The sequence below is a fragment of the Myotis myotis genome, unplaced genomic scaffold, assembly GCF_014108235.1.
Source record: "Myotis myotis isolate mMyoMyo1 unplaced genomic scaffold, mMyoMyo1.p scaffold_m19_p_2, whole genome shotgun sequence".
Lineage (NCBI taxonomy): Eukaryota > Metazoa > Chordata > Mammalia > Chiroptera > Vespertilionidae > Myotis > Myotis myotis.
The window spans coordinates 194,423,398-194,451,257 of NW_023416324.1; the positions used below are offsets into that span (position 1 = coordinate 194,423,398).

Here is a 27,860-nt window from a genome sequence, read left to right on the forward strand (position 1 = left end):
CTAGACAAATATTTTTTTTAAATTTGATTTAGGGGAATTAAAAACCCTGAAAAGACCTTTAAACATTTAAAAACAAATTGAATCAATAATAAATAAATAAAATCAATTGAAAAAAGCAACAATTCTTCGAAAGGGCACAGCTACTTTGGATGACAGTTTGATGGTTTCTTATGAAACTATAGTCATATGCTTACCACATGATCCAGCAATCAGGCTCCTTGGTATTTACCCAAAGAAGTTGAAAATTTATGGCCACACAAAAATCTGTACACAGAGGTTTATAGCAGCTTTAGTCATCATTACCAAAACTTGTAAACAACCAAGGTGTTCTTGGGTAGGCAAATGGATACATAAACTAGTGGTACATCCACACAATAGAATATTACTCAATGCCATCAAACCACGAAAACACATGGAGAAAACAATGCACATTACTACATGCAAGAAGCCAATGTGAAACATACTATATGATTCCAACTATATGACATTCTGAAAAGACCAAACTATGGAAACAGGTAAAAGATCAATTATTGCCAGGGGGATCAGGGAGAGGGGGGGGGGGGAATGAATAGCTAGAACACAATGGATTTTTAGGACGGTAAAAGTACTCTGTATGATACTGTTATGGTAAATGCATGTCATTATACATTTGTCAAAACCCATAGAAAGCACAACACCAAGAGCGAACCCTAATGGAAACTGTGAACTTTGGGTGATGAACTGTAGGTTCATCAACTGTAACTAATACACTACTCTGGCGTGGGATGTTGGTAGTGGGGGAAGGCAAGAGTCATGTAGGGAGCATACGGAAATTCTGTACTTTCTGTTTAGTTTTGCTATGATCCTAAAATTGCTCTTTTTTAAAGAAAAAATATATATTTAGAGAGAAACCAAGATGGCGGCATAGGTAAACACCTGAAATTGCTGCCTTGCACAACCACTTCAAAAATACAACTAAAAGACAAAACGGACATCATCCAGAACCACAGGAAGGCTGGCTGAGTGGAAATTCTACAACTAGAAGAAAAGAGAAAAGCACACTGAGACTCAGAGGAGGTGTGGAAGTGCAGAGGTACGGAGGCACGCACAGAAAGGGCTGGCAACTGAGGAAGCAGTTGTCTTTTTCAATCAGGAGGGAGACACAAGCTTCCGGCGGCTATTAGGCAGCTTACTTTACCTGTCGGACTCCAATTACTTCATCCATAAGCTCCTCAGCACAGCACCCAGCATAGTGAGCACTCAGTGAATGGTTGGTATGGCTATCATGATGGTGGGGTTATTATTGCTGTTACGACAACTACGTCTTCATTGCTACCCAGTCATCTAAGTAGCACCCAACCCTAGCTGGGCAAAAACCTAAGGCAGGATAACTAAGACTTAATTTGCTATCAGACTTGAGGAGCTCCCCAGAGTTTTTTAAGGGCACCATTATAGTAAATGTTGAACACTCTTTGCCAAGTGGAATGACATAGAGTTGTCTTCTCTCCACTTATAATGAATGGGCCAGTTATCTCCTGCAACAAGAGAAGCCTTCATTATTATTCAGTCCAGGCCACACCAATCACTCACATTCCACAGACACCTGCAGGTATGTCAGCCACAAAAGTCAGTGACAAGCTTGCAAACGCAGGTCTCCATAAACAGGAGCCAACACAAACCAGCGGTGGAGGCTGGCCACTCCTGCACCTGTGTGCACCTCTGCTGGCTGCAAACCTCCAGGGTGATTCTGCCAGTCAATGACCAGGACGTTGGTCCTTGCATACCTAATGACCCCCATGGCCAGGCAGAGTGTTCCCATGTAAGTTCAATTTTACACACATATTCTTAAAACACTACAAGTTACAACACAGAATGTTTTAATTGGCATGGCATACTGAACTATTTAAAGAAAGTTATACAATAGGAATTGTGGGAAAACAATGTAGTGAACACTTGGTTACCTGACTCATGGGGAAATATGGGAAATTTTAAACTTTTAGGTATTTTCAAATCATGTATAACTATCTTATTTTATAGGACGTTTACTCCACCCTTATTATATTTGCACTAGAGGCCTGATGCACAAAAATTCGTGCAAGAGTAGGCCTTCCTTCCCCCAGCTGCCAGCACTGGCTTCCCTATAGCCCCGGCTTCATCAGGAAGGACGTCCGGAATGACATCTGGAAGATGTCTAGTCTAATTAGCATTTTCCCCTTTTATTATTATAGATAATGTCTAAGAGCTGTCAGAGTGTTGGAGCCTGAGCCCATGTGAAGGGTAAGGCAGGGGATCTTCTGGGGACATGATCTGCATCTTGATTGGGGTACAGGTTACATTGATCCATACATTTGTCAAACTCATGGAGCTATACATTTAAGACCTGGGCATGTCTCTGTGGGTATTCATTCCATTTTAGTTGCAGTTATAGGAACATGCAGAGGACTAAAAAAGTGAGAACACAAGTTCTAAAACGTTACACTTGAAGGTTACTGTACTCTCTGTACCAACGTCTTTATGACAGAACAAAACCTTGAAATGCTAAGCAAATTGATCTGACCTCCCCAGGAGATTGCTAAATAATTACTGGTGAGAGGAGCTGACTCAGAGGCCTGTGAATGGCAAAAGGGAGTCACTTGAAGATTAGGCTTTGCTGGGAGTAAACCACCCACGTAATTACCAGGAATTACAAGGTCAACGCCTCAACTACCTGTGCTCATTCAGAACAGGGCGGGCTTGGTGACTCCTGAGACTTTCTGGAAAAGGCCTCAGCCTGCAAGGGATCTAGAGTCTTCAGGAGCATGTGCTCAAAGCCTCTGGGGTTGGCCCTGAAAGCCAAAATACAATTGGGCCTATTTCTAGATGGCTGGGCAAGAAAACTATAAGTTCTTGATTGGTTGACAGCATGTTGTTAATTCAAATGGGTATCTCAAGGGGTATGCCTCAGGGCTCTTTCTAGAATAATGACTGGGCCCAAGCCAAAAAGTTCAAGTAGAATAAGTTAAAAGGCAAACTGCCATTAGGCAAAAAAGGGCAATTGTCAAGCCCAGGGTGGGAATGTGAAACCTGACAGCAACAATTGATCCCCATGCAATTCAGAGCCAGTGGTACATAGTACAGTTGCGTTGACAGACATGTCCACTGAACTCAACATTGACGATCTCCTTTGGTTCCCGGAGCTGCATTTTAAGAGCGACATTGACAAACTGGGTGTAGGCCAGAGTGGAGGACCAGGACAGTAGGAGATGTAGACACCTCACTCCACTACACACACTTGAGGAAAGTCATTCTTTAGCCTGAGAAAGAGTAGACAGACACAGGCTAGGTGGCCAACCTTCCTAGCGTGTCCAGGACTGAGAACGTTTGCAGACAAAGAGCTTTCCATTTTAAAACTTGGACAGTCCCAGACAAACCAGGACAGTCTGCCGCCTTAGGATGAGGGGACAGTGGGGTAAGAAGTGGCAGTGAAAGGAGTTTTTAGGGGTAAAATAGGCAGGCTTAGAGAGTTTTAGGAACTAGGGGGTCCATGGGAGAGAAAGACATGGTTGGGGGCTTGGAGCTGCCAAAAGGCATATACATTCACAGAGAGCAAAAGATGCCACAGGATAAGGGGAGAGGAAGACATCCATTCACAGAAGACAGGGACAAGCCACAGGATATGGGGAAAAGAGGAAACAAACTTTCACAGGGAACAGAGAAATGCTGACAAAGGGGAGAAAGAGGAGAACAGGTTTTCACAGGAGACAGAGAATTCTACCACTGAGCGGGGGAGAGAAGGAGGGGACACCACGTGGGGTTTGAGCTTTGAAGCTGATATAGTGACCGATCAGAAGGGAATAGCAAGAGACCAAGAACTGCAGCCTTTATAAACCTTAGGAAAAGGGGTTTAGTGGGCCACCCCCTGTGGGACCCCTCCCCACGTGGGAGTCTGTACTTGTTTCCAATAAATTTCCACCCTTTTCATCTACCACCTTTGTCTGGCTTCATTCTTCAAATCCACCTGGACAAGAACCGGGAAGGAAATCACCCTTGCATCCTGCTCAGGAAAGAAACCACTCTTTTCAGCAGGACACATGACCCCGCTGACCCCCAAATGTTGGAGGGACTCGTTCTCAGGTGCACTGGAGTGAACCAGGGCAACGGTGGAAGTTAGTTACTCACGGGAAGAGCCGACCTCCAGCTGGGGAAGGACTAAGGTTCCTGAGGAGCTTTCTCAGAGGAATGAGCAGCACACGGCAGGTCTGCATGAGCAGGAGTTCATATCCTGGGGTGTGAAAACTCTCTGAACTCATAACACATCAGAAAATTCATCCTAGCCAGAACGTGCAAGTGCAGTAATACTTTTAAAGGAATCCCTATTATACAATGTATTAATCACAATGGTGTCTTTTTTAATAAACTATTTTTTTTAAGTATTCACCTCTTTTTTAAGTATATTTTTATTGATTTCAGAGAGGAAGGAAGAGGGAGAGATAGAAACATCAATGATGAGGGAGAATCATTGATCGGCTGCCTCCTGCATGCCCTGCCACTGGGAATCGAGCCCATAACCTGGGCATGTGCCCTTGACCAGAATCGAACCTGGGACCTTTCAGTTCACAGGCCGACGCTCCATCCACTAAGCCAAACTGGCTAGGGCAATACAGAAACTATTTATTATTTACTTATACTTTATTTTTATGAGGGGAAGGACACACAATAAGAATAGGACCACCATTATTTAATTATTCACCTTACTAACTATAGATAAGAGGTTTCCTTACAGACCCTGGTAAACTGGAGAGTGTTTTACAAAGAGAAAGACAGGGCTGTATAAGAGACAACTTGGGGCCAGGATGAGTCCATTGTTCACACATTTTGAGGACACACTTAGATTTGGCCGTTGTGCCTGGACCCTAACCTCCTCCGGGAGTTTGCCTCAGGAATGCTGACCATTCTCCATCCCAGGACCTGGCGGAGCAAGATTCTAACACCATTGAAAATTATCTACCTTGTTATCAGGACTTCAGATCCTGGAAGGAGACACAGGTACCATGGACCCTGCAGCCATTGCCACCCTCTTCCTCCTTGCATGCAGCCTTTCTTCCCTATCTATAATAATAAAAGCGTAATATGCAAATCGACCAAATGGCCGAACACTGGAATAACCGTCTGGAGGACCTTCCGGACAAAGCTGGGGCTGTGAGGGCCTACTCTTGCATAAATTTCATGCATCAGGCCTCTAGTCCCTATATAATCAGCCAGCTAGGGGGAGGGGCAGAGCAGATTTTCATGGATGACCTGCTGCTCTCCCATACTCCCCACAGGGCTGGAATAAACACTCATATATGATTCAACCATGTCTCTCCTTAATTGGCTCAAGTAGTGACAGGCAGCCCGGACCCATTACTTGTCCAATTTCATTTTTATTGTTGTCACTACTACGAAAGTCCCCATCCCACACCCCCTTGCTCACCTCTACCCAGCCCCCACTACTCCTTCCCTCTGCCCATCACCACATTGTTGTCTGTGTCTATGTGTTATGTATATATGTTCTTTGGCTAATCCCTTCACCTTCTTTCATCCAGTTCCCTCTTCCCCCTCACCTCTGACAACTATCTGTCTGTTCCAGGTACCCATGCTTCTGTTTCTATTTTGTTCATTAGATTCCATACATAAGTGAAATCATACGGTATTTGATTATTATCTGACCGGTGTATTTCACCTAGCATAATAATCTCCAGGTTCATCCATGCTGTCACTAAAGGCAAGGTTTTCTTCTTTTTTAAAGCCACATAGTATTCCACTGTGTACATGTACCACAGCTTTTTTATCCACTCATCTGACAGACACGTGGGCTTAGCTATCCCATATAATAAAAGGGTGATATGCAAATTGACCAAACGGTTGAGGGACTTCTTCAGTATTCTTCTCTTTTTTTTTTTTTTTAAATATATTTTATTGATTTTTTACAGAGAGAAGGGAGAGAGATAGAGAGTTAGAAACATCAATGAGAGAGAAACATCGATCAGCTGCCTCCTGCACATCCCCCACTGGGGAAGTGCCTGCAACCCAGGTACATGCCCTTGACCGGAATCGAACCCGGGACCCCTCAGTCCGCAGGCCGACGCTCTATCCACTGAGCCAAACCGGTTTCGGCTGGTATTCTTCTCTTGAAATAAAATAAAACAGAGTTTCCTAACCACAGAGTTGGATTTTTTTCCAGCCCTTAATGAGCATTGCTGCCGTGTTTGAATCCCTCCAGTCCATCTGGCATCTCCGGTGGTGCACCATAGAAGACAGTGCCTGGAGAAAGGGTGGCCAGACCTCAGTGTGGCTTCCCTCCCTGTCCCTTGCTAGTGACGCCATCTTGGGCAAGTCACTTAACCTCTCTACGGCCCCCAGTTTACTCCTCTAAACTGTGGAGAGTAAACGAGATAATGATGCCACGGTCATTAACCTAGTTATAGGAAAGGAGCAAAGGGAAGGCCAAATAGTACAGGCACGTCATATGGGCAGCTTCACCAGGAAGCTACAACTTCACATTCCCCAGGGACTAGACAAAGGGAAGACAGACGCATGCCCAATGAAGTTGGGGTGATGTCAGGAAGGTGCTTGTCTATCAGTCACACCTGAGAACAGGTCATTGGCCGGAATGGGCCTGACCACTACAAGGGCACAAAATTTGGGACACTTAATCCCCTAAACAAAGGAGTTCGCTCTCTTGGTTCCTCTTATGCTCTTGGGACGCTTGTTGCTTGGGGCCTGCACACACAAAGCCATGTGGACCCCACATGCAGTGAACTCTGGATTGCAGCTGGACCTGGTTCCAACATGGCTTTGTTTGGACACTGGCTTTGTTTTTAGCTTTACTGAAACCTCAGCTATACTTCTCCTGTGGCTGGACTAAGGGAAACGGGATTTTGGAAACACAGAAACGTAATTCCATGTAAATGAAAATCACTCATCCTCCCATGGGAGTCTCAGGAAAATATTTTTCTCCAGATATAATGACCCCACCCCTAGCACCCAGTAGGGAAGAGGGCACCCCAATTTCTCTGATAACAATAGCATCTAGTATCCTGTCTGAAACCCAGCTCCCCAAAATATTATTTTCCCTTTCTTTCCCCAAATCATTATTGGAAAAGTCAGTTCTCTGTGCTGTGCTGTCTAATGCGGTAATCACTAGCCACAAGTGGCTATGTATACTTAAATCCATTAAAATTTAAAATTCTGCTCTTCAACTGCCCTAACCACATTTCACGCACTTGGTAGCCACTTGTAGCAAGACTGTGCAGGTGTAGAACATTTTCAGAAAGTTCCATTGGGCAGTGCTGGTTACCTTGTTCACTTGGGTTTCGAGGCTTCCAAACACATCCCTGTCAGTCTCTGCCTAAACTATGCCTGTGAAGTCTTTTCTTGGTGACAAGATAAATGCAACCACTGCTCCCTATCACGTCTCTTTTATTAATACCCTTGTCTCCATACGTGCATCGCAAAGAATTCAGACTAGACACGCTCTCTCCATAACCTCACAGATTCTGAAACTATCACTAGCTGCCCCACCACTGCCCAGACCTGCATTCTGGGGCCCTTGGAACTGCTTGCAATGGAGAGTGTAGGCATCATGCTGAAAGTCCCAAGCCCTGGGTCTTACCTCCCAAAGCAAAGCACCATCTTTGGGGACTTGCTGCAGCCAGCAAGAGCTTCAGGCAGCTCATGGGCCCAGGGTTTAGGACCCTGTAAATTCCCCAAGAGTCCCAAGCACCTAAAGGAAGAGATCAGGAAAGCAGCCCACTCGATCAAGCGTGGCCTCTGTTCTTTCCCCCAGGGTTTTTAGGACACACATTACAGGCCGGGGACACAGCAAATATGCAGGGAAAATATGTAGGTTCACAGGGCTCGTTTAACCGGAACAATGCAGAGCATGCAAGATGCAGACCCAAAGAACCAGGTGAGCTGCATTTTCCCCACCAGTGTCCCTAATTCCGAGGCTTGAAGATAAGGATCGTCTCGGTCACACCCAAGCTCAGCTATTCAGCTTTCAATAGTCAAGGATTGATAATTCATATTCTCCTCCCAACCCCACCAACCTGCACCTCTGCCAAGAAGAAGAATAAAAAAAGACTACAGAGTCGCACACATTTTCTGACTTGCTAATAGTGCAAGATTAGGGTCAAGGAGGCTACAAGTAATAGCCAAGATTTCGTTTAATGGCCTGGCAGTTTTTAGTCCTCACCATCCTTTCTCATCATTTATGAAAAGACATCCACAGCTGATTGCATTCTTTTCAACAGTATAGCTAATTTTTTTAAGTTTGTGGATGAAAAAGGAGCCACATACTAAACCTGACAAGTTCAGGGAGGCCTGCATCAAGGTCCTTCAAACTCAGAGGCCAAATGTAACCACATAGGATGATCTAAAATTAAAACTTCTTAACTAAAAAGGAGTCCTGGTGGGTAGTCATGTCCTAGGCTGGTATCTATCCTGACAAAGGTCATTCTCTACCTTAGCTGAGCCTGTCTATTGTCTTGTTGCATCTAAGAGAACATACCTTTGGGATGTCAAGGTGACTTCCCTTACTATGGCACCAGGGCGGAGACGACAGATCCTCCCACTGCTACCATGTTACTTACTGACTGTGAGCTATCCCATTCCCACAAATGTAAAAGAAGTACATGTCTGCTCATTTTACACTTTATGCAATCCTAGAGATTTCCCCTCTTGGCTTTCTCCTGCCTTCCCAATCCATCCCCAATGAATTTCACCAAGTGCGTAACTGCCATTCTCTGGAGCATTTTCTTAATCTGTTGAGATTTTGCTTCCTGGCAATTGTCAGTTTGGCTCAAATAAACTCATAAAAATTCTTACAAGTTTGGATGTTTCTTACATTGGCAAGTTAATAGCAATAATAATCGTGATACATACATCAGGGGTCCTCAAACTATGGCCCGCGGGCCACATGCAAATACAAATATTGTATTTGTTCCCATTTTGTTTTTTTACTTCAAAATAAGATATGTGCAGTGTGCATAGGAATTTGTTCATAGTTTTTTTAAAAAACTATAGTCCGGCCCTCCAACGGTCTGAGGGACAGTGAACTGGCCCCCTGTTTAAAAAGTTTGAGGACCCCTGACATACATAGATAGCCCTTACTGTGGGCCAGGCACTGTCCTGAGTGCTGCACATATGCATAGACATGAGCGCACGTGAACCTCACCAACAACTGTTAGAGGATGTACCGGCGTGAGGTGTGCGTGAATAACTCACCTCTGCCCACTGGGGAGGCATGAATGCTAGAATTTAAAAATGTTTGAATATGCGTTCCTGATCAATATCTGCCCCAATGGCTGTTATTATCGCTACACAAAACAGCGGGCCTTGGAAGAGCCCCTGGTGCTCAGGCAGCAGCTCGTGTTCCCCTGGTGTTTCCTGTGTCTGTCTCCCTCCTGTTATGGCCTCCTGGAGTCTCACTACCTCACAGGCACTATTTGGCTGCTGTGCCTGGACCCTGACCCCTATCCCCTTCCCCACCTTAGCAACAGAGATCGCTACTACCTGCCTGCCACTATCCACCCTTCCTGCAGCGACCCCATGGGGGCTCTGCCTGGCTCCCTGGGATCCCTTTCCTGGATTTTGACCTTACCATCTGGTGTGCTTTTGCTTCCAACCTGAGGCACCTGTGACTCCCCAGGAGGGCCGTCCTGCCCTTCTGTCTCTTTGCACTCACATAAAGAGAGCCTGAAGGGCCTGGGCTTTGTCACCCAGGGTGGCCCCTAGCCATGACTGACAGACACAGAAGTATGGAAGCCCAGATCCCCTGCTGGGGTGGAGACAACTCTAAGGCGTGATTTACATTCCGAAGCTTTCCTGCAGGTCAGGTGAAGTCTCCCTTCCTGTGACTTCCTCTGAGATCCTTGTTTGCTACTCTTCTTCTGATTTCCCCTGCGAGTGTTTCCTTCTGAAATCACGTGCAGGCAATCTTTGTTTCAAGGCCCGCTTCTGGGACACCAACGTAAGACACAATCTTCTTCCTTAGTAACAAAGTCCTGACTTCTATCCTGGCACATGCCCCTCCTGAATAAAGGCTACATTTCCCAGCCTCCTTTGCAACTAAGAATATGACTCAGTTCTTGCCAATGGGATATAAGCAGAAGTGTGCTGTGGGACTTGTAGGAAGTCCGGAGCTGCTGACTAGAGCTCATCTTGCCCTAACACAGGGGGCATGCCTTTGGGATGTGGGATAAAAGATCTGGCAACAACATCACGGACCTGGCAATACCAACCACACATCGCCTACCACCCCCATCCCAACCTCTTTTATGTGGCAAATAAGTTTCTCTCTTTTTAAATCCAATGTCATTTGATTTTTTGTTATATGTTCCCAAACTTATAGTCCAGACCCTACAGAGGCTGAACAAAGGTGGGTACTTGATTTCCTGCCTCCTTTGCAGCTAAGTTTTGCCAGTGTGACCCAGTTCTGGCCAATGAGATATAGGGAAGTTCTGGTGGGGAGAAAGTTTGGAGGAAAGAAGTCCTAGAAAGATTTTTTTTTTCCCAGATGGAGAAACAAAAACAAAATCAGGTACATGACACAGAGCTCTCTTGTCACCCTGGCAACCTACTCTCTGCTACTTATCAGATGTGATGTCTGGAGCTGTGGCAGCCATTCTATAGTCACGAAGCAACAAGTCTACAGACAAAAAGCCAGCAGCTGAAGGAAGCTGTGCAGAAGGGCGGAGAGAGCCTGAACCCTTCCAAAAACCACGGAGACACCAAACCATCCCGAGACCTGCCACCCCACCCCACCCCACTGAACAGGCCGCAGTGTTAACCTGTCTTCCTGATATTTGCCGCTGAAAGCAGCCTAACGCCAACAGGGGACAAAGCACTGACATAAACTTAAGGAAAATGTAATCTTCATAAGACCGGAAGGTGAAACAGTCTCAAGTGCCCACCACCGTACCCTTCTGGAGGGGACGAGGACGGGGTTCTGAGGAGATAGCTGTCTGTGTTAGGTGATCATTGATGGCAAGAAACAAACTCCAACTTCAATGAACTTAATAAGAAATGAGCTCCAGCCTGACCTGAGTGGCTCAGTGGCTCAGCATCGACCTATGAACCAGGAGGTCACAGCTCCATTCCCCGTCAGGGCACAAGCCGGGTTTGTAGGCACAGGCTAGGTCTCCAGGAAAAGGATCTTCCTTCAGCTCCGCAGTGGGCGGAGTCAGTAGGTGTCAGGGAGGGGTGGGCTCCTGAACAAAATGAAGAGAGATGGAGAAATGGATGCTGGGAATGCTCAGCTGTACCAGCTCTGCCCTCTAACCCCTGGTCCTCCTCTCCTTTTTTTTTTTTTTTTTTTTTTTTGAGAGAGAGAGAGAGAGGGAGAGAGAGAAACTTCAATGGTGAGAGAGAATCTATAGGCTGCCTCCTGCACGACGCCTCCTACTGGGGATCAAGTCCAAAATCCAGGCATGTGCCCTGATGGGAATCCAACCATGACCTCCTGGTTCATAGGTCGAAGCTCAACCACTGAGCCACACAGGCCGGGCTGGGCTTGCTCTCTCTTGTCCGTGGGTTAAAACAATGGCCAGCCGAAACCGGTTTGGCTCAGTGGATAGAGCGTCAGCCTGCGGACTGAGAGGTCCCAGGTTCGATTCCGGTCAAGGGCATGTACCTGGGTTGCGGGCACATCCCCAATAGGAGATGTGCAGGAGGCGGCTGATCGATGATTCTCTCTCATCGATGTTTCTAACTCTCTATCTCTCTCCCTTCCTCTCTGTAAAAAATCAATAAAATATATTTAAAAAAAAAAAAAAAACAATGGCCAGCTCATCCCTTCACTGCCACGTGTCTAAAAACATCAGTCAACACCCGCGCTCCCTCCAGTGCCCTAAGCCCCACCAGCCCCACCGCTGGAATCCGGCTTCCACTCCCAGCCAATGGGCTTCGCACCAGGGTTATCGATGACCTACTTGCTTCAAAGTCCAGTGGGGCTCTCGGTCCTTATCTGACTCTGCCCTGCTGACAACTCCAGCCTCTGCGACCCCAGCGCTCCAGCCACCTGCCCCCTTCCAAGGTCACCGTGCCCCAGGGACCCCACTAATGCCGGCCCCTTCTCAACCCGTCCCCAGTTTCACCCCCTGCGAGGTCACAGCGCCAAGCCCTGGAGAACTGAGGCAGTGAAACCCTGGGTTTCGAAATCGCAGCCACCGCAGGGGAGAAAAGCTAGGTCTGCGAGCCGGGCTGGAGGCGCGGCGCGGGGTGGCGCCGAGTGGGCCGCGCTCCCTTGCGGGGAGGAGTCTCCATGGCCCCCAGGTCCCCGACCCCGCGTCGCCCAGGCGCCGCGTCCCGGCTCCAGGCCCCGCCACCGGCTGCCCAGGCGGAGTGGGGCGGGGCGCAGGGGCGCGGGGTCTGCGGGAATCCCCGCGGGGGCGCGGCCCATCGGGACCCGGCTCCCTGCCGCTGGCCGCCCGGGGGCGGAGGGGAGGGGCCCCCGGCAGCCTTATTTCCTCGAGCGCCGCTCCGAGCCCGGCCCGTGGAGCGCAGCGCCAGCCCTCCCGCGTCCATGCAGCCCCTCCCGCAAGCGCTGCCCGCCCCTGGGCCCGGGGGCCCGCGCCCCGCCGCCCCGCTGCTGGCGCTGCTGCTGCTGCTGGCCCTCCGGGGCTCGGCGGCGGCACCCGCGGGCTCCGAGGGTCCCCAGGGCTCGGCGGCGGCACCCGAGGGTCCCCAGGACTCCGCGTGGCAGCGGGACTCCGAGCTCCCGCACGGGCTGCTGCAGCGGGCGGCGCGCGCGGCGCTGCACTTCTTCAACTTCCGCGCGGGCTCGCCCAGCGCCCTGCGAGGGCTGGCCGCCGTGCAGCAGGGCCGCGCGTGGGTGAGTGCGGGAGCGCCACGCACCGGGTGGGCGGGACGCCTGGGCGCGCGCGCCTGGCCGCCTGGCGGCGGGTCCGCGACCGAGGCTAGGCTGGCGCCTGGCCGCCCCCGAGGTATCCAGGCGCGGAAGGCGCGCGTGGGTGCTCAGAGTCCGCGGCAAACTGATTGGTTCTTTCATTTGCGAGGCCATTCATTTTCCACCGGGAGTCTCCTATACTTGGGCGAGGTGTCTGGGGAAACTGAGGAACCGACCCAAAAGGCAAGACTTGGGGTGGCCACAGCGGGCGCGGCACCCAGTGGCTCCAGCAGAAGCCCTGGGCGGGATTTCCAAATTCTAAGCCAATACTCACGCCTGGCCGCGGACAGACCGGCTTGACCATTGCGGGCCACCAGGCAAAGGCTCCGGGATGTGGTTGGAGTTTACCCATCTTCCTGGGTAGGAACCTTGGTAATCCGGAGTCTGCGTTAATCTGATGGCAGTGAGCGAACCAGGGCTGTTTTCCACGTGAACAGGATGAATGAGAACGTTACAGCTGGCTGTTGGGTTGCTGATTACCAGGCAGTGGCTGTAGCTTTGTGCTGTCTGTGGAGCTCCATTGTTCTCTTCATCAAGAAGGTAACAAAGTTACAGAACTACCCTGAGTCTGCCCCCCAAAGTAACCCTTCTCTTCCCACTGATTCTCAGATATTCCACAGAGCCTGCAGACTCGGCCTCAGAGAATCTAGGCTTGAGTGTGGTGTGTAAATGGTAGAGTTTTAAAGCGGGGCAGTAGTATTTTAGTTGAAGATTGTTCTCGAACTGGTGCCAGACACAGGGGTAGGGAAAGGCCATCTGGAGGCTCAGCCCTGGTTCCGCAAAGACCAATTCTGCAGCGAGAGTGGCTACATGTATCGAATGATGAAATCAAGTCGTTCCTAGGAAAAGGCAACCTATTCGTGTCACCCGTTTTAAAAATCCTTGCTGTCTTGGGGAGGAAAAGGAAGTTGTTTTACTAGCCCAGCAGATGAGTGAGTACACAAAGCCTTAGAACTTAGTATCAAAGTGGGAGAGAGCAGGCACCTCCCCAAGAGGGTGCTCCTGATGCCAGCTCCCGGGTTTCCAGCAGGGAGGATGCCCTACAGAAAACCAAGCTCAGGTGTCTTTAGGGACTTCAGTGCCAAGAGTCTCTAGATGCTAAAGTGGTTTCAGTTTCTCCCAGGAATTTAGTGAAGTTATATTCCTCCATTGTTCTGCCTCCTCCAAATATCACCACTAAAGAGGGCCCAGCTCCAGGGTGATCAAGGCAGCCTGGGGCAGGCTGTGTCTTCAACTTGTGACAACAGCATGCAGGATCCTTGGGGGTGGCAGAAGCAGAAGAGGTGGCCGAGAGTGAGTGGGGGAGCAGCAGGTGAGGTACTGTAGGGAACCCACATTCCAGCCCCTTGCTTTGCCTCTAATGAGCCACATAACTTACAGAGAAGGTCCTATGAGTCTTCTCCGGCTATTTTCCCATTTGGAATGGAAATAATCCATGTTCTGCCCACTGTGCCAGTTATTCTTAAGAGCCATATAAGGTGATCTGAGCACCAATTCTAAAGTATAAAAAGGTTAATTGCCATTATGCTGAGGGCAGTCCATTCATCCATTCATTTATTGACCACTTACTATGTGCCAGGCTCTGGGCTAGATAGTAAGTATGGCCCTAACCCAGATCGGGGTGGGATCATTAGGAAGGCTCTGAGATTCACTCAGTTTAGCAGTCACTCGGCTGCCTTAGTGAGGAACAGCGACCCCACCCTCATGAAGTTTTCAATGTAGCGATTTAGGAATTTCTGCTTCCATTCCAAGGGCAGTCATGGCATTGATAAGTGAAAATGGTAGGGCCCCAAAACTCAGTTTTGCATTCTTTACCCAGTCAGTGCTGTTAAGTCACCAAAGGAGGAATGCACGAGGCCAGAATGGTGAGGGATTATGAATTTATTATTCAGTCATCCATAGACCAGGTGGCTGAGCCTGGATGGCTCCAGCCCCCAGTGACAGGAGTCAGAAGTTTTTAAAGAGCTTTTGGCGGGCTTTTTCTGGGCGGAGAATTCTCTATGCAGGTCCAGATTCTGGGCAGTCCGATGGGAGAGATAATGGTCTTAGCAAGTGGGTTGTGGTCTAGGCAAGTGGAATGTCCATTGTGAAGTGATCTAAAGATTGGTTCCTAGGGAAGGGGGTATTGTTTCAATTATTTGATTAGACCTAGCAAGTGCATTTTCAGAGTGAGTGCTCCGTTGCTGCACAATGTCTGTGGTGCATCCAGGACTGACCCCAGGGTGAGCAGGTGGCTGGTTGGGTGAAAATACAACTGGAGGGATCCCTCTCCATCCTTGGGGTCAGCACGTCCCTGTGTAAGACCAGAGGCTGGGGCCAAGTCAGAGTTTTCAAACGAATGGCCCACTAGTGGGTTATGGAATCAATTTAGTTGGTCGCAGTTGTTTTGTGGTTTTTGTTTGTTTTTATTGAGATCATTTGGAATACCAACTATTAGGGTACATTGCAGAAATATGGTAAGTAGTACCTCAAAATGTTTCAAATATATATGTATGAACTAGGTCATTATGAAGAATGCGGTTATATATATTATTTCAGAGAGGAAAGGAGAAAGAGATAGAAACATTAATGATAAGAGGGAATCATTGATCGGCTGCCCCCTCCCCCCCCCCCCCGCCCCCTTCTCCCCCACCAGGGATGGAGTCCGCAACCTAGGCATGTGCCCTGACCAGGAATCAAACCGTGACCTCCTGGTTCATGGGGCTGAAGAATGTGGTTCTTTCTATGGGTTTCTCAGCTGAACAAAATTGAAAGCCAGTGAATCAAATGATTAAGATCTCTCCCAGCTCCAAAATGCCCTGATGCTAAGTGATTCCTTGGTTCTGCAAAAATCCCTCATTGTAGACACACTGTTGCCCTCTAGTGGTGAAATGTAGTAATGGCTGTGGCAGTAACCACAACTAAGTACAGTGGGGCCTTGACTTACGAGTGTCCCGACTAACGAGTTTTTTGAGATACCAGCTGTCTCTCGGCCGATTTTTTGCATTGAGTTGATAGAGTAATTTGAGTTAACGAGCTCCTTAACCAGCTCCTTAACGAGCTCGGTCTCGGAACGAAGTAAGTCAAGGCCCCCCTGTATTAAGAAATCAATGCTAACTGATGAAGAACAAGTGAGCATTCTGTTTTGCTTTGTTTACTAATAGAGGGAGAAGTCACAGACCCTGGGTTCTGTTCCCTCGCTGCCCCTGCCTGATGCTGCCTCCTTCCTGGCCTTCCCCTCGTCTTCCATGACCAGGGAAGCTGCTACTTTTGTGATATCACATGGCACAGCCTCAGAGTCAACGGTGGGCGATTGTGAGTGGTGCTACTTGGGGCATCCTGGGTCAGCCCCACTCCCCACTACTCACTCTCCTCTGGCCACTCAGCAAGTCCTAGGGCCACTGGCCCCAGCCGGAGCAGCCCGCGAGAGGCCAGCCCTTTCCTGACGTGGAGAGAGGCAGGCTGAGAGCTCTGTGCACACACTTCGTTACATCAACCCATTCGGGAATCAGCTGGTGTTTGGGGCTGGACCACTCACTCAAGGTGAATGAAGGCCCTCTGGCCTGGACCAGATCTGTAGTTAGAAACATAATTGAAACAATTAATCAAAGTGTGGTAGAAAGTTATGCGCATACCTTAATTGCTTCCTTAAATTAATACCTTAATTTAAATTAAAATCCATATGAATGTAAAGGTATCACCAGTCTTTGGGTGTAGGGCTAAGGCTATTGAATTGTAGTCTTCATAGCAAGAAGATACACCCAGGAGGATCTGTGGTTTGTGTTGTTTACTTACCATGGAGGGAGCACGTGCAAAGATTACAGTGATTAATCCTCTACTTTTCTTTCCCTTTTCTTGCCCAATCTTGACTCACCCACACCCAATTCAACAGCAAGAGTTTGAGAGACTTAACTTTATCAATTCCTTCTACGGCGTTAAACTTGGATTTCATGGACATGGCATCTTTTTTGCTGCCCTCTCTTCGCCAGTTTATATAACATTTAACTATGCAATGAGATTATAAGTACAGTCTACGGCCACACCACCCTGAACGCGCCCGATCTCGTCTGATCTCGGAAGCTAAGCAGGGTCGGGCCTGGTTAGTACTTGGATGGGAGATTATAAGTACACCCGCCTTAAGCAAGTTTGGGAGCAAAACAAATGGCTTTGGTTGAGCATCAGGCAGCCCCAGTGCAGGCAGGCTGGGCTCGTCCCGATTCCTGTGGACGCCTGTCCCTGTCATCTGAGCTGCAGGCAGTTAGGTGACCACCTACCCTGCTAAGAAAAACCTTCCTTTATCGCCTTTCCATCTATAAAGCACTACAGCACCACAGAATTCATCTAATTACTGCTCTCCTTGAAGTCTTCTCTCCATTAATGTCGATAATTCAGAGTGATTGTTCACAAGAATAGGAAAGCAACACATTAAGGAAAAACTGGAGAGTGAAACAGGCCACAATGAAAATGGAGGGGGAAGATCAGTAATAAAACACTGAAGTGAAATAATCTTTACTTTCGTACAAGGAAGGTTCCTAAGTGCTTTTACAGACCTCATGAAAGAACAAGAGTGGGGGTGGGGTTGGGAGAGGAACACGGGCTTCTAATCCTAAAAGCACAGAACGGAGAGGCACTGGCCCTCCTTCTGCCCTGGCCCTGCTCCTGCTGGCGTGGCGCTGGTGCACCCACGGCCTCCGCCCCGCCTCCTGCCTCCGGCCACAGCACCCCCCTGGACTGCAGGTCCTGACAGCAGAGTCCGAGTCCAGCTTGCGGTAGGACAGACCACCTGGCCCTGGGGCCTCAATTTTGGCCTTGGCCTCCTTGGCTCTTTGCCCCGGTCGCCCGGACCAACTGCTCCTGGATGCCTTTAACCAGCTGGTAAGAAATTGTGTTTGAATCACAAACGTTCTTTACCAGCCTGCCACGTTCCCACTTGTCTTGCCACAAGTGGTGTCATAGGCAAGGATGCATGTGATCAGAGCATTAGTCGTGGCCCCACATAAAGTCCACTGGCAGTAGGTTGTGAATGTAACCACCAGGAGGCGGGCTTGGCTGCACACTCTCCCTCAAAGGGCCCAAGTTGTTCTGCTGAAAAGCAAATGTAAACACTCAGCCCCAGAATCACTGATATTAACTAGACATGGAATGTCAAACACACACACACACTCCAAATCCAGCCTGACCCGTGATCTCAGCATATTGGCAACGATTCGCCCTAGAGATTTATGCGGCCTTGACATTTATTTGCCTTTGCGATGGTGCCTGAGTTGAAGAGGTTTTTGCAGAGCTGGACCCACAGTGGTTGGGTAGTAGCCACAGCAGCTCTCCATGCTGGGTTGCTTGTGGTTGTTTGGGATGTCTCTAGTCAGTAAAGCCAAGTTATGAAAGGGGGTCTTGTACCATCGCTGTGTACAGATGCATGCGATTCCATGATGGCCCCAAGGGGACGTGCCCACCCAGAACAGGACATTTATGACCACACATAATTTTGTATCTGTATTAGCTTCACTGCTGTAACAAATTTCACCTACTTCAAACTTGGTAGGTGAAAGGAAGCACGTATTTATTCTCATATAATTCTGGTCAGAATTCCAAAATGGATCTCACTGTGCCAAGATCAAGGTTTTGGAAGGACAGCACTCTTTCTGGAGACTCTAGACGAGATCCGCTTCCTTGCCTTCTTCAGCTTCTAAAGGCCACCTGCACACCTAGGCTCATGACCCCATCTCCCATCTTCAAAGCCAGCAGCGAAGCGTCCCTTGAATGCAACCCCACCGACTCCTTCCTGTAAGGACCCTGGATCCTCTGCCCATCACTGGCCAGGTGCCCTTTGCCATGTAAGGTAACATTCATGGCAAGAGATGGATACATGGGGTACCATCTCTCTCTCTCTGCACCTTAACCTGCTGGAGCCAAGTCCTTGTGTAACATCTGCTGGGAACCCCAGGGACTAGGCTGTGGGCACCTTTGGGGGTGATGGTCAGCCTACCACACCCAGCTCCGGGGGGCTGAGCCCATGCAGGAACACTGCTGGACAAGGGAAGGATTGGCAGCTCTTGCTCCACCTCTTGCCAGGCTGAGCTCTGCAACCCAGGTGATCTCCTTCCCTCTGACAGTGCCCGTCCTTCACACCCTGTTGTTGGCGGGGGCTGCTTTCTGCTTGCTCCTCAGCAGCCAATTTATTTCCGCTCTGCGTGTGTGTCTGCTTCTGCACGGTGGAAGGCAGTGTGGCTCTTTATCTCCTCTACGGCACTAGCTAGCATAGGGCCCTGCAAGACACAAATATTAAATATTTTAAAATGGCCCGGCTAGTGTGGCTCAGTGGATAGAGCATCAGCCTGTGGATTGAAGGGTCCCAGGTTCGATTCCGGTCAAGGGCACATGCCTGGGTTGCAGGCTCCATCCCCAGTGTGAGGCCTGTGGGAGGCTGCCAATCAATGATTCTCATCATTGACGTTTGTCTCTCTCTCTCTCTCTCTCTCTCTCTCCCTTCCCCTTCCTCTCTGAAATCAATAAAAATATATATTTTTAAAAAGATTTAAAAATATTTTAAAATGAAAAATGAAAGCAAAGGTAGCTGGAAGGGTGCTGGGACCATTGGACACCTGGAGCAGGAGGCCAGGCCAGGCCGAACCATTCCTGCCCTACTGGAGGAGGGAGGGAGACTCCACTCCTCACATCCCTCTTGCAACCAGACTTCCCGACTTAGCCCCACCCTGAGCTGGAGGCGAAGCAGAGAACACTGCCTGTGGCCATTCCCACTCTGGCTCCTGTCTAAGGGTCAAGGTCTGGCACCCACAATTGGCAAAACAAAGATGGATACACGGGGTACCATCTCTCTCTCTCTCTCTCTCCACCTTTACCTGCTGGAGCCAAGTGTCCTTAGCAACATCTGCTGGGAACCCCGGGACGGGCCCTGATCTGAAAGTCGCCAACTTCCGCTGCGTACAGTACGTTCGCGTTCGCTCTGTCTGGTGCCCGAGAGAGGGGAGATGCAGTAAGATAATTCTGGGCTATAATGTAATACACTGACACTCGCTCTGTCCGGAACCTAAGAACAGCACAGCAGTTTTTATCCGCAAATGAGCTGTTTGCTCGTCTCCAACTAAGCCTGACTCATAAAGCTAACCTTATCAAATGACGAAGTTCGCTCTCCCTGGAAGGACGCGGCATTTATGCGTTCTTCCCAGCTGTGGGGGCCGCGGGGGACATTTAGAAGCGAGTCTGTTGGGCCAGGGAGGCCCAGTGTGCGCAGGAGGGGAGATGGGCGTCACCTGGGAGCTCTTGACCGCCCACTGCCCACCGCCCACCCCAACCTGCAAACGTGAATTTGAAGTTGTCACCACCAGCTCTGAGGCAACATGGTGGGGCCCTGCTTAGCACCCAGAGGCAGAAAAACAAGGGACAGCATCTTCCCAAGCACAGCGTTTCTGTCTGCAGAGTCGCTTCCAGCAGAATCGTGTCCGGGGAGACTGCCGGCGTTTTGGGGCTCCGTCCACAGCGGACCGCCAGGCTTCTGGGGGCACCCTCCCAGCTGTTCCCTTTGCTCCGAGGTTTGGAGTCACTTGACAAGGGGTGTTACGTTTCTACAATGTGCTCTTGGAATGAACAGCACCTTTCTCCACCCTCCTCACGGGTTTATTGTTCCTTAAACAAACAGTGTATCTTATCTAATACAAATACAGTCCCGACAGGCACTGGAGGGATGATCTCTGATCCATTCACATGAGAACAAAGCTCCGTGTGTACCAGGGAACAGCTTCCTGCTGACAGTAGGCCGGACTTTGTGGCGTTGCTGCTAGAATGTGCAGATGTACTGTCCCCGCGCGCGGTGCGCATGCAAATGTCTATAGGGAAGACGGCTGTTCCCATGAAGCCAGGAGTGCAGGCTCCTCACGGACTGTTTCTGTTTTTTGTTTTTTTTTGTTTTTTTACAGAGAGAAAGGGAGAGGGATAGAGAGTCAGAAACATCGATGAGAGAGAAACATCGATCAGCTGCCTCCTGCACACCCCCCAACTGGGGATGCGTCCGCAACCAAGGTACATGCATGCCCCCGACCAGAATCGAACCCGGGACCCTTCAGTCCACAGGCCAACACTCTATCCACTGAGCCAAACCGACCAGGGCCTCACGGACTGTTTTATCGCAGCCTGCCTTCTGCACATCCTAAGAGGGAGCAGGAGGCAGACCAGCCTCTAAGGCCGTGGTTCTCAACCTTGGCTGCCCATTAGAATCACCTGGGAATCTTTTTAAAATCCTGATGTCTGGGCCTCGTCCTCCGGAAATTCTGTTTCTTTGTTACTAATGTTGTGGCCCCACCCCATAACAAAGAAACAGAATTTCCGGAGGACGAGGCCCAGACATCAGGATTTTAAAAAGATTCCCAGGTGATTCTAATGGGCAGCCAAGGTTGAGAACCACTGCTCCAAGGCGCCAGGACCTGACTTCCCAGGGACTCCAGGGCACCCAACTTTGAGATCAGGTTCCTCCACTTAATTTAGTCCTCGTGATGCCCTCGGGCGTTTGGAGAGAACGCATGGCCCTGTCCGCACCCGGCTGCATTCTAGTGACCGTGACTGTCACTGAAGCGACTCCCCCTTCCTACCGCATCCTTAGGGCCTCAGTGTCTCAGCATCCAGAGAGAATTCCTCCGCGTGAGGTGCTTGGACCAGCAGCAGCCGCCGCTCCTGGGACGGGTTAAAATGCAGGTTCCCAGGCGCCACCCAGGTCCACTGAGCCAGACCTCGCAGCACGCAGTTTTAGCCGCCAGGAGATCCTGTTGCAGCCCAAGTTTGAGACCCAAGTCCCTGCAGGAGACCTTCTCTGGCCTGGCCCCCACCCACCATCGTGACCTCTGCTAACGCTCATCTCCTCAACCTGGCTGCTCACCTGGCCCGGCTGACACGCTCCTCCTTGCGCTGAAGGCCCCCCTCCCTCTCTGCTGGCCTCAGCCTTGTCCACCGCACGGCTCCTGTTCCCTGCATTCCTCGCCTGAAAGGGTGCGGCCAGGGACTCCTCCTCCTCGCAGAGCATCTCCATTTCCATGCCGCTGTGGGTTGAGTTGTGTCCTCCAAAAAGACAGGGTGAAGTCCTAACCCCTATGTGGCAAATATGACCTGGAAAATAGTGTTTGCAGAAGGGATCATGATAAGACCAAAGGGGCTTGGCGTGGGCCCCGTCCTATGACTGTCCTGAGGCCCGGGGAAGGTAGAGAGATATGCCACTTAAAGTCAGAAGCTGGGATTGGGGGGAGGCAGCCACAAGCCAAGGACTTAGGGCACCGCCAGAAGCTGGGGAGGGTGGTGGGGATTCTACCCAGGCTCACGGGGAGCACGGCCTGACCACACCTTGATGTTGGACTTAGTCTCCGAAATGGAGAACCCATTTCTATTGTGTTTAAGGCTCCCAGTCTGTGGGGCTTTGTTACAGCTGCCCTAGGAAATTCATAGACAGAACCATGCCCTGCCTGGCTGCCTCCCTTCCGGCGGCTTGGGGGGTCTTGTCTACAGGCACGGTGGTTGTAAGCACAGCTCCCCCGCCCCCCTCACTCGTGTGCACGTGCACGCACACACACACACACAGGCACACCCCTCCCAGGCAGCTTTCTCTCTGCCCTCCCTGAGAGAGGCTGCTGCTGTGTGCGGGAGAGTGGCAGCCCCGGGGCCTGGCTTCCTCACCACTAGCTCTGTGACTGGGCAAATGCTTCCGTTTCTTCATCCTTAAAATGGGGATAGCGCCCTGGCCAGTGTGGCTCAATGGATAAAGCATCGACCTGGGCACGGAGGGGTCATGGGTTGGATTCCTAGTCAAGAACACTTACCTGGGTTGCAGGTTCGATTCCCAGCCCCAGTTGGGGTGCCACGGAGGGAGGCAACCAATCCATGTGTTTCTCTCTCTCCTCCTCTTCCCTCCCTTCCATTCCCTCTAAGACAGTGGTTCTCAACCTTCCTAATGCCGCGACCCTTTAATACAGCTCCTCATGTTGTGGTGACCCCCAACCATAAAATTTTTGTTGCTACTTCATAACTGTAATTTTGCTACTTTTATGAATCGTAATGTAAATATCTGATATGCAGGATGTATTTTCCTTGTTACAAATTGAACACAATTAAAGCACAGTGATTAATCACAAAAACAATATGTAATTATATGTGTTTTCCGATGGTCTTAAGCGACCCCTGTGAAAGGGTCGTTCGATCCCCAAAGGGGTCGCGACCCACAGGTTGGTGACCCACAGGCTGAGAACTGCTGCTCTAAGAAAAAAACAAGAAAAAACAAGGATAGCAACAGTCTTTACCCCCAAGGGCCCTGGTGATGTAATGAGTGACACACAGGTACTGTGTAAGAAACACATGTGGATGTGGGAGAGCTCAACTGTTATTGCTTTTATCATGATTCCCGCCCAGTGGCTAGCGGGATGCTTTATGCACAAGCAGTGAATAAGTGTTTGGTATTGATTTGATAAGGACTTAAGGGCCATTTTTTTTCTACCAAAGAAAGTACACACACACACACACACACACACACACACACACACACACACACGATGAGTTCAGTCCTTTGAAGGCATTCCTGATACACTTTCTCAAAAAGGAAATGAATGGCCTGTCTCCTCCCCAACCTCCAAACTGACTGCAAGCAAAGCCCCCAAAGTGCTGACCGCTCCCCTAAGGAGCCTGTGGTGGGGCGTGGGGGGTGGGAGGTTCTCGAGGGGGAGGGCTGGATTCTGCCCTTATTCATGGCCAGTGGCAGCAAGGAAAACAAGAAACCTAAAAAGATAAATAAAAGACAAAAACCAGGTTAGAACCTAAACCATGTCATTAAAGGTCCCTGATGGTCCAGCATTTAGTCCTGGGACAGTGCCTGAGTCCCCTCTTCTGCAGACAGCAGGACCCCCCTCCCCCGCCCAGTGCTGCTTCCCCCGTGTCAGTTACCTGCGGTCAACGCTGGTCCGAAAATACTAAATGGAAAATTCCAGACATAAACAATTCATAAGTTTAAATGGAGTGCTATTCTGAGTAGCGTGATGAAATCTCTGCCCCAGGCATGAATCATCCTTAGCTGTATACACTGCTGCCAGTCACTCAGCAGCCACCGCCATTATCAGATATTTTAGGAGAGAAGGAGGGAGAGGCCACATTCACATAACTCTTATTACAGTACATTGTTCTATTTTATTATTAGTTTTTTAAATTTCTTTATTGATTAAGGTATTACATATGTGTCCTCATCCCCCCATCACCTCCCCAACCCCCCTCCTCCCACTCATGCCCTCACCGCTCCCCCCCTCCCCCCTCCACCCCTGTTGTCTTAGGCTTATATGCATGCATACAAGTCCTTTGGTTGATCTCTCCCCCTATTATTAGTTACTAGAGCTAATTTCTTCCTGTGCCTAATTTACAAATTAAACGTTATCGTAGGTAGGTAGGTAGGCATGTATAGAAATAACTTATATATATGGGGTCCCAGGTATCCACTGGGGGTCTTGGATGGTATCCCCTCAGATAAGCAGGGAGGACTTTAATTAAAAAGAAATCTGTGGCAAAGAGCTACTCATTCCTCCCTTCAGGGTATCCAGTCTCATGGTCATTTGCTTTGTTTGCTGAGTTTTCCTTTATATAAAGAGCCTTAATTCTGGAAAATATTAGAGCAATGTGCTGGCCTCCGGCTGTGCTCTAAGAAAGGGATGTGGAACTTCCTAATCTGTTTCACAGATGGGCAGTCCTGGCAGCTGGGATGAAGGGACTGGGGCTGTGATCGGCTGCTCCAGAACGATCCTTCCCTCAGGAGCCAGCCACTGTCCCCTTCCCCCAGCGCCAGGTCGGCTCTTGCAAAAAATGTCTGATTAGCTTTTGTTTTTTAATAATAGCTTTGCACCATGTGGCTGTAGCAACTGGTGTACAAGCCACAGAGGGAGGACCACCTGACCTTGAGTTTCTAGATGGGAAGCCAACACACAGTGGCAGTTTACTATACTCCTCAAATCTAATGAATCAATGTAAAAAACAAAGACCCAAGTTTAAGATATGGGGAGGAGACATCCATAGGAGTTGCTTTGGACTTAATATGCTGTTAAATGACTTTCTATCTTGTTTCCCCCCCAAATATATTTTTATTGACTTCAGAGAGAGGAAGGGAGGGGGACAGGGAGAGAGAGAGAGAAACATCAATGATGAGAGAGAATCATTGATCGGCTGCCTCCTTCCTGCACATCCCACACTGGGGATCAAACCCACAACCCAGACATGTGCCCGACTGGGATCTCCTGGTTCATAGGCCCACGCTCAACCGCTGAGCCACGCAGGTCGGGGACGTTCTATCTTTTTTTAAAGCCTGGTGGTGTGCTTGTGGTCCAGGTACAAAGTGGAGGGAGCAACTTTTTGTTTCCGTTTGTGTTGGTGTATTTATTCTTTCGTGCCTCTTTTCGTTCATCCCAACCTCCCAGAGGCAACCACTAGAAACGTTCTTATGTGTATTATTCTGTCTGTAAGTGCTCTTAGAAAAGATATTGTTGGTTTGTGTGCAAACTTTAATTTAAAAGATGTTTGTACGTGATATGTATGCCATGCATTTTGTTGTTTCCGTTTTCAAGCACAGCATTTAGGGTCTACCTGTGTTACCATATGTGTGGCTAGTTTGCATGGCACTCCATGGCAGGCACCCCAGTTTACCTGCCCTCCCCTGCCCCCAGGAGGGGACACCAGATTGCCTCCACCTTCCCACCACACACACATTGCCTCCAGGAGCATCCTCCTGTGAGGCCCATAGGAGGCCCTGTGCCAGTTTCCATGGAGACATAACCAGAAGTGGAGTAGCCAATTCGTAGGGTGTAGGTAACTAGATTTGACCCAGTGGGCCAGACTGCGCCCCGCCCCCCCACCCTCAGGCTGCCTCTGGGCACCCTCCCACCAGCCACGCAGGAGCAATCTCCTCCATTCTGGCAAACGACTGGCCCTATCCACTTTCTAAATCATTGCAGTCTGCTCCTCACTGCTTCCTTCATTGCATTTCTCCAGTTGCTCATGGGACTGAGCTGGCCTTCAGAGCTTTTGGCATAGAGACCCGTATAGTGCTCACGGTGGTCCCCTCTGGCCCGGCAGGCTGGCTGGCTGGCTGGCTGGCTGGCCTTCTGTAATACAAGCATCCTTTAAATGTGGTTGGTTTAATAATGTCCTGATAGGAAACGTGCATTCTAGCGATCATTTCTGATCTTGAATTACGAAACTGTTTGTGTTTACATCCTAGTAAGACTCCTGTCTGCCCACCACATGCTTCTGTTCATTTCCAGTCCCCACCTTGGTTCACCTTGGTCACCTGGCCCCTGCAGTCCCTGCACCACCAGCTCTCGCCTTCCATCCAGAGGGGTCTTTTCACAATGCTTCCTTCCCGCCCCGGGCTTTCCATCTCTCTAAGCATAAACCCTCGCGGAGCCTGCAGGGGCCGCTCCTGCCTCTTCCTGAGCCCGTCCTTGGCCCCCTGGCTGCTCCTCCCGCCTTCAGCCATCTGCTCCTTCTGTGATGACTGATTTCCCAGCTCCCCTCCCGCAGCCCCAGCTCCCAGCCCCCGAGGCAATGCCTTTTTCATCTTCAGTGTTCAGCTCAAAAGTTCAGCTCACGTCCCCATCCCGAGGCTGGGTCAGTTCTCCGGGGACCGAGCGTTCAGAGCTCTTCCATCACCCACAGTCAGATTCCACAGTGATGGGCCCTAAGTCCTCTCTGGACCTCACTGCCCAGGGGCAGGGCTTTCCGTTGTGTTCCCTGGACTCTGCACCTCGCACAGGCTCCCAACAGGGAGACACCCAACACATCCTAGGGCGGATGTTGGACAACAAAGACCTCTTTATGGCAGAATAACTTTAACCCACACGGAGCTCAATCCTAAAGAAACGGGAGCAGGAGACACTTGCACAGACAGTGTCCCTGATGAAGGCCCGAAGGCCGAGGCGGAGATGCCATTTATCTCAGGAGATCAGCCAAGCAGCCTCTGGGGAACTTGTGACTCAGAGGAAGGGAGAGAGGAGAGGCCTCAGGGGGAGATAAAAGGGCTGCATCCTGATAAGTGACAAAGTACCATCAAAAATATAAACATCTTATTTTGAACAAAATGTAGACGCTTTTAAGAAGCCTAATTAAAACAAAGTCAGGAAATCAAATCGGCGAGGCAAATAGCTCGCAGGCTCCGCCGCCACCCGGTCTCCCCCACACAGGATACACATCCCTCCTCGCTTCCTGGTGCTTCCAAAAAGCCGTGCAAAGATAAGCCTTTTGCTAAAAATGTTACGTGCCTGGGGCGGGTCCTCACCATGACCTGCCCAGTCAGGAATGTCTGACCAGATCTTGCTTGTCGCCACTGCGAGTCCTCAAGTGAGGGAGCCATTTAATCCTGAGGCGACCATCACTGGTCCTCAGAGTTCTCCCTGTGCACGTCTTCCCTGGGCGATGGCATCAGATTCAGTGGCTCTTCTTGAATCTACTTCTACACACTCAGCTGCCTCCGGGGCGGCTGCGATGTCCCCCTGCATCAAAGATTGCACCTGCCAACTCGGCTTCCTCCTCCTCTTCTCAGGAACGGCCCTGACCCCACTCACCCCACTAGCAGCCTGAGGGGCATCCCTGACTCCTGTGTAGTATCCCCTTCGAGGGGTAGTATCCCCTTCGAGGGGTATTATCCCCTTCAAGGGGTATTGCTTCTGGCATCTCAAAGGTGTGTTAACCTAGATGCACACCTTAAATGGCTTAAAACCTTTCACTAAAGAAGTGACAGGCCTGGCGCATGACCTGCCCAGTTAGGAATTTATGATGAGATCTCCCTGTGAAGTTACTTCCGTAGAACCCCATTTTCACCCTCAACTCCATTCCCACGCCTTTGCCTAGCCAGCACCTGCTTTGCCTAGCCAGCACCTGCTTCTCAGAGAATTAGTTGAGGCCTCACCTGCCCTAGAAAGCCTGCTTGTAGGCTGCCCTCGGCCACACTGAT

General features: G+C 49.8%; 1 protein-coding gene across 2 annotated transcripts in view; it reads left to right on the forward strand.

The window, feature by feature from the left end:
* The first annotated feature begins 12,197 nt into the window (after nt 1-12,197).
* The window catches only part of RARRES1 (retinoic acid receptor responder 1), a 30,534-nt gene continuing 14,871 nt past the window's right edge, over nt 12,198-27,860 (forward strand). Inside the window, exon 1 of one of the 2 annotated variants that reach the window (XR_004974329.1) lies at nt 12,198-12,832. Coding sequence is in view for 1 of the 2 variants with exons in the window: in XM_036351936.1 (XP_036207829.1) it covers nt 12,524-12,832 (309 nt within the window). In the remaining variant the exon portion in view is untranslated. The remainder of the gene's footprint in view (nt 12,833-27,860) is intronic. The other variant, XM_036351936.1, reaches the window with a different exon arrangement.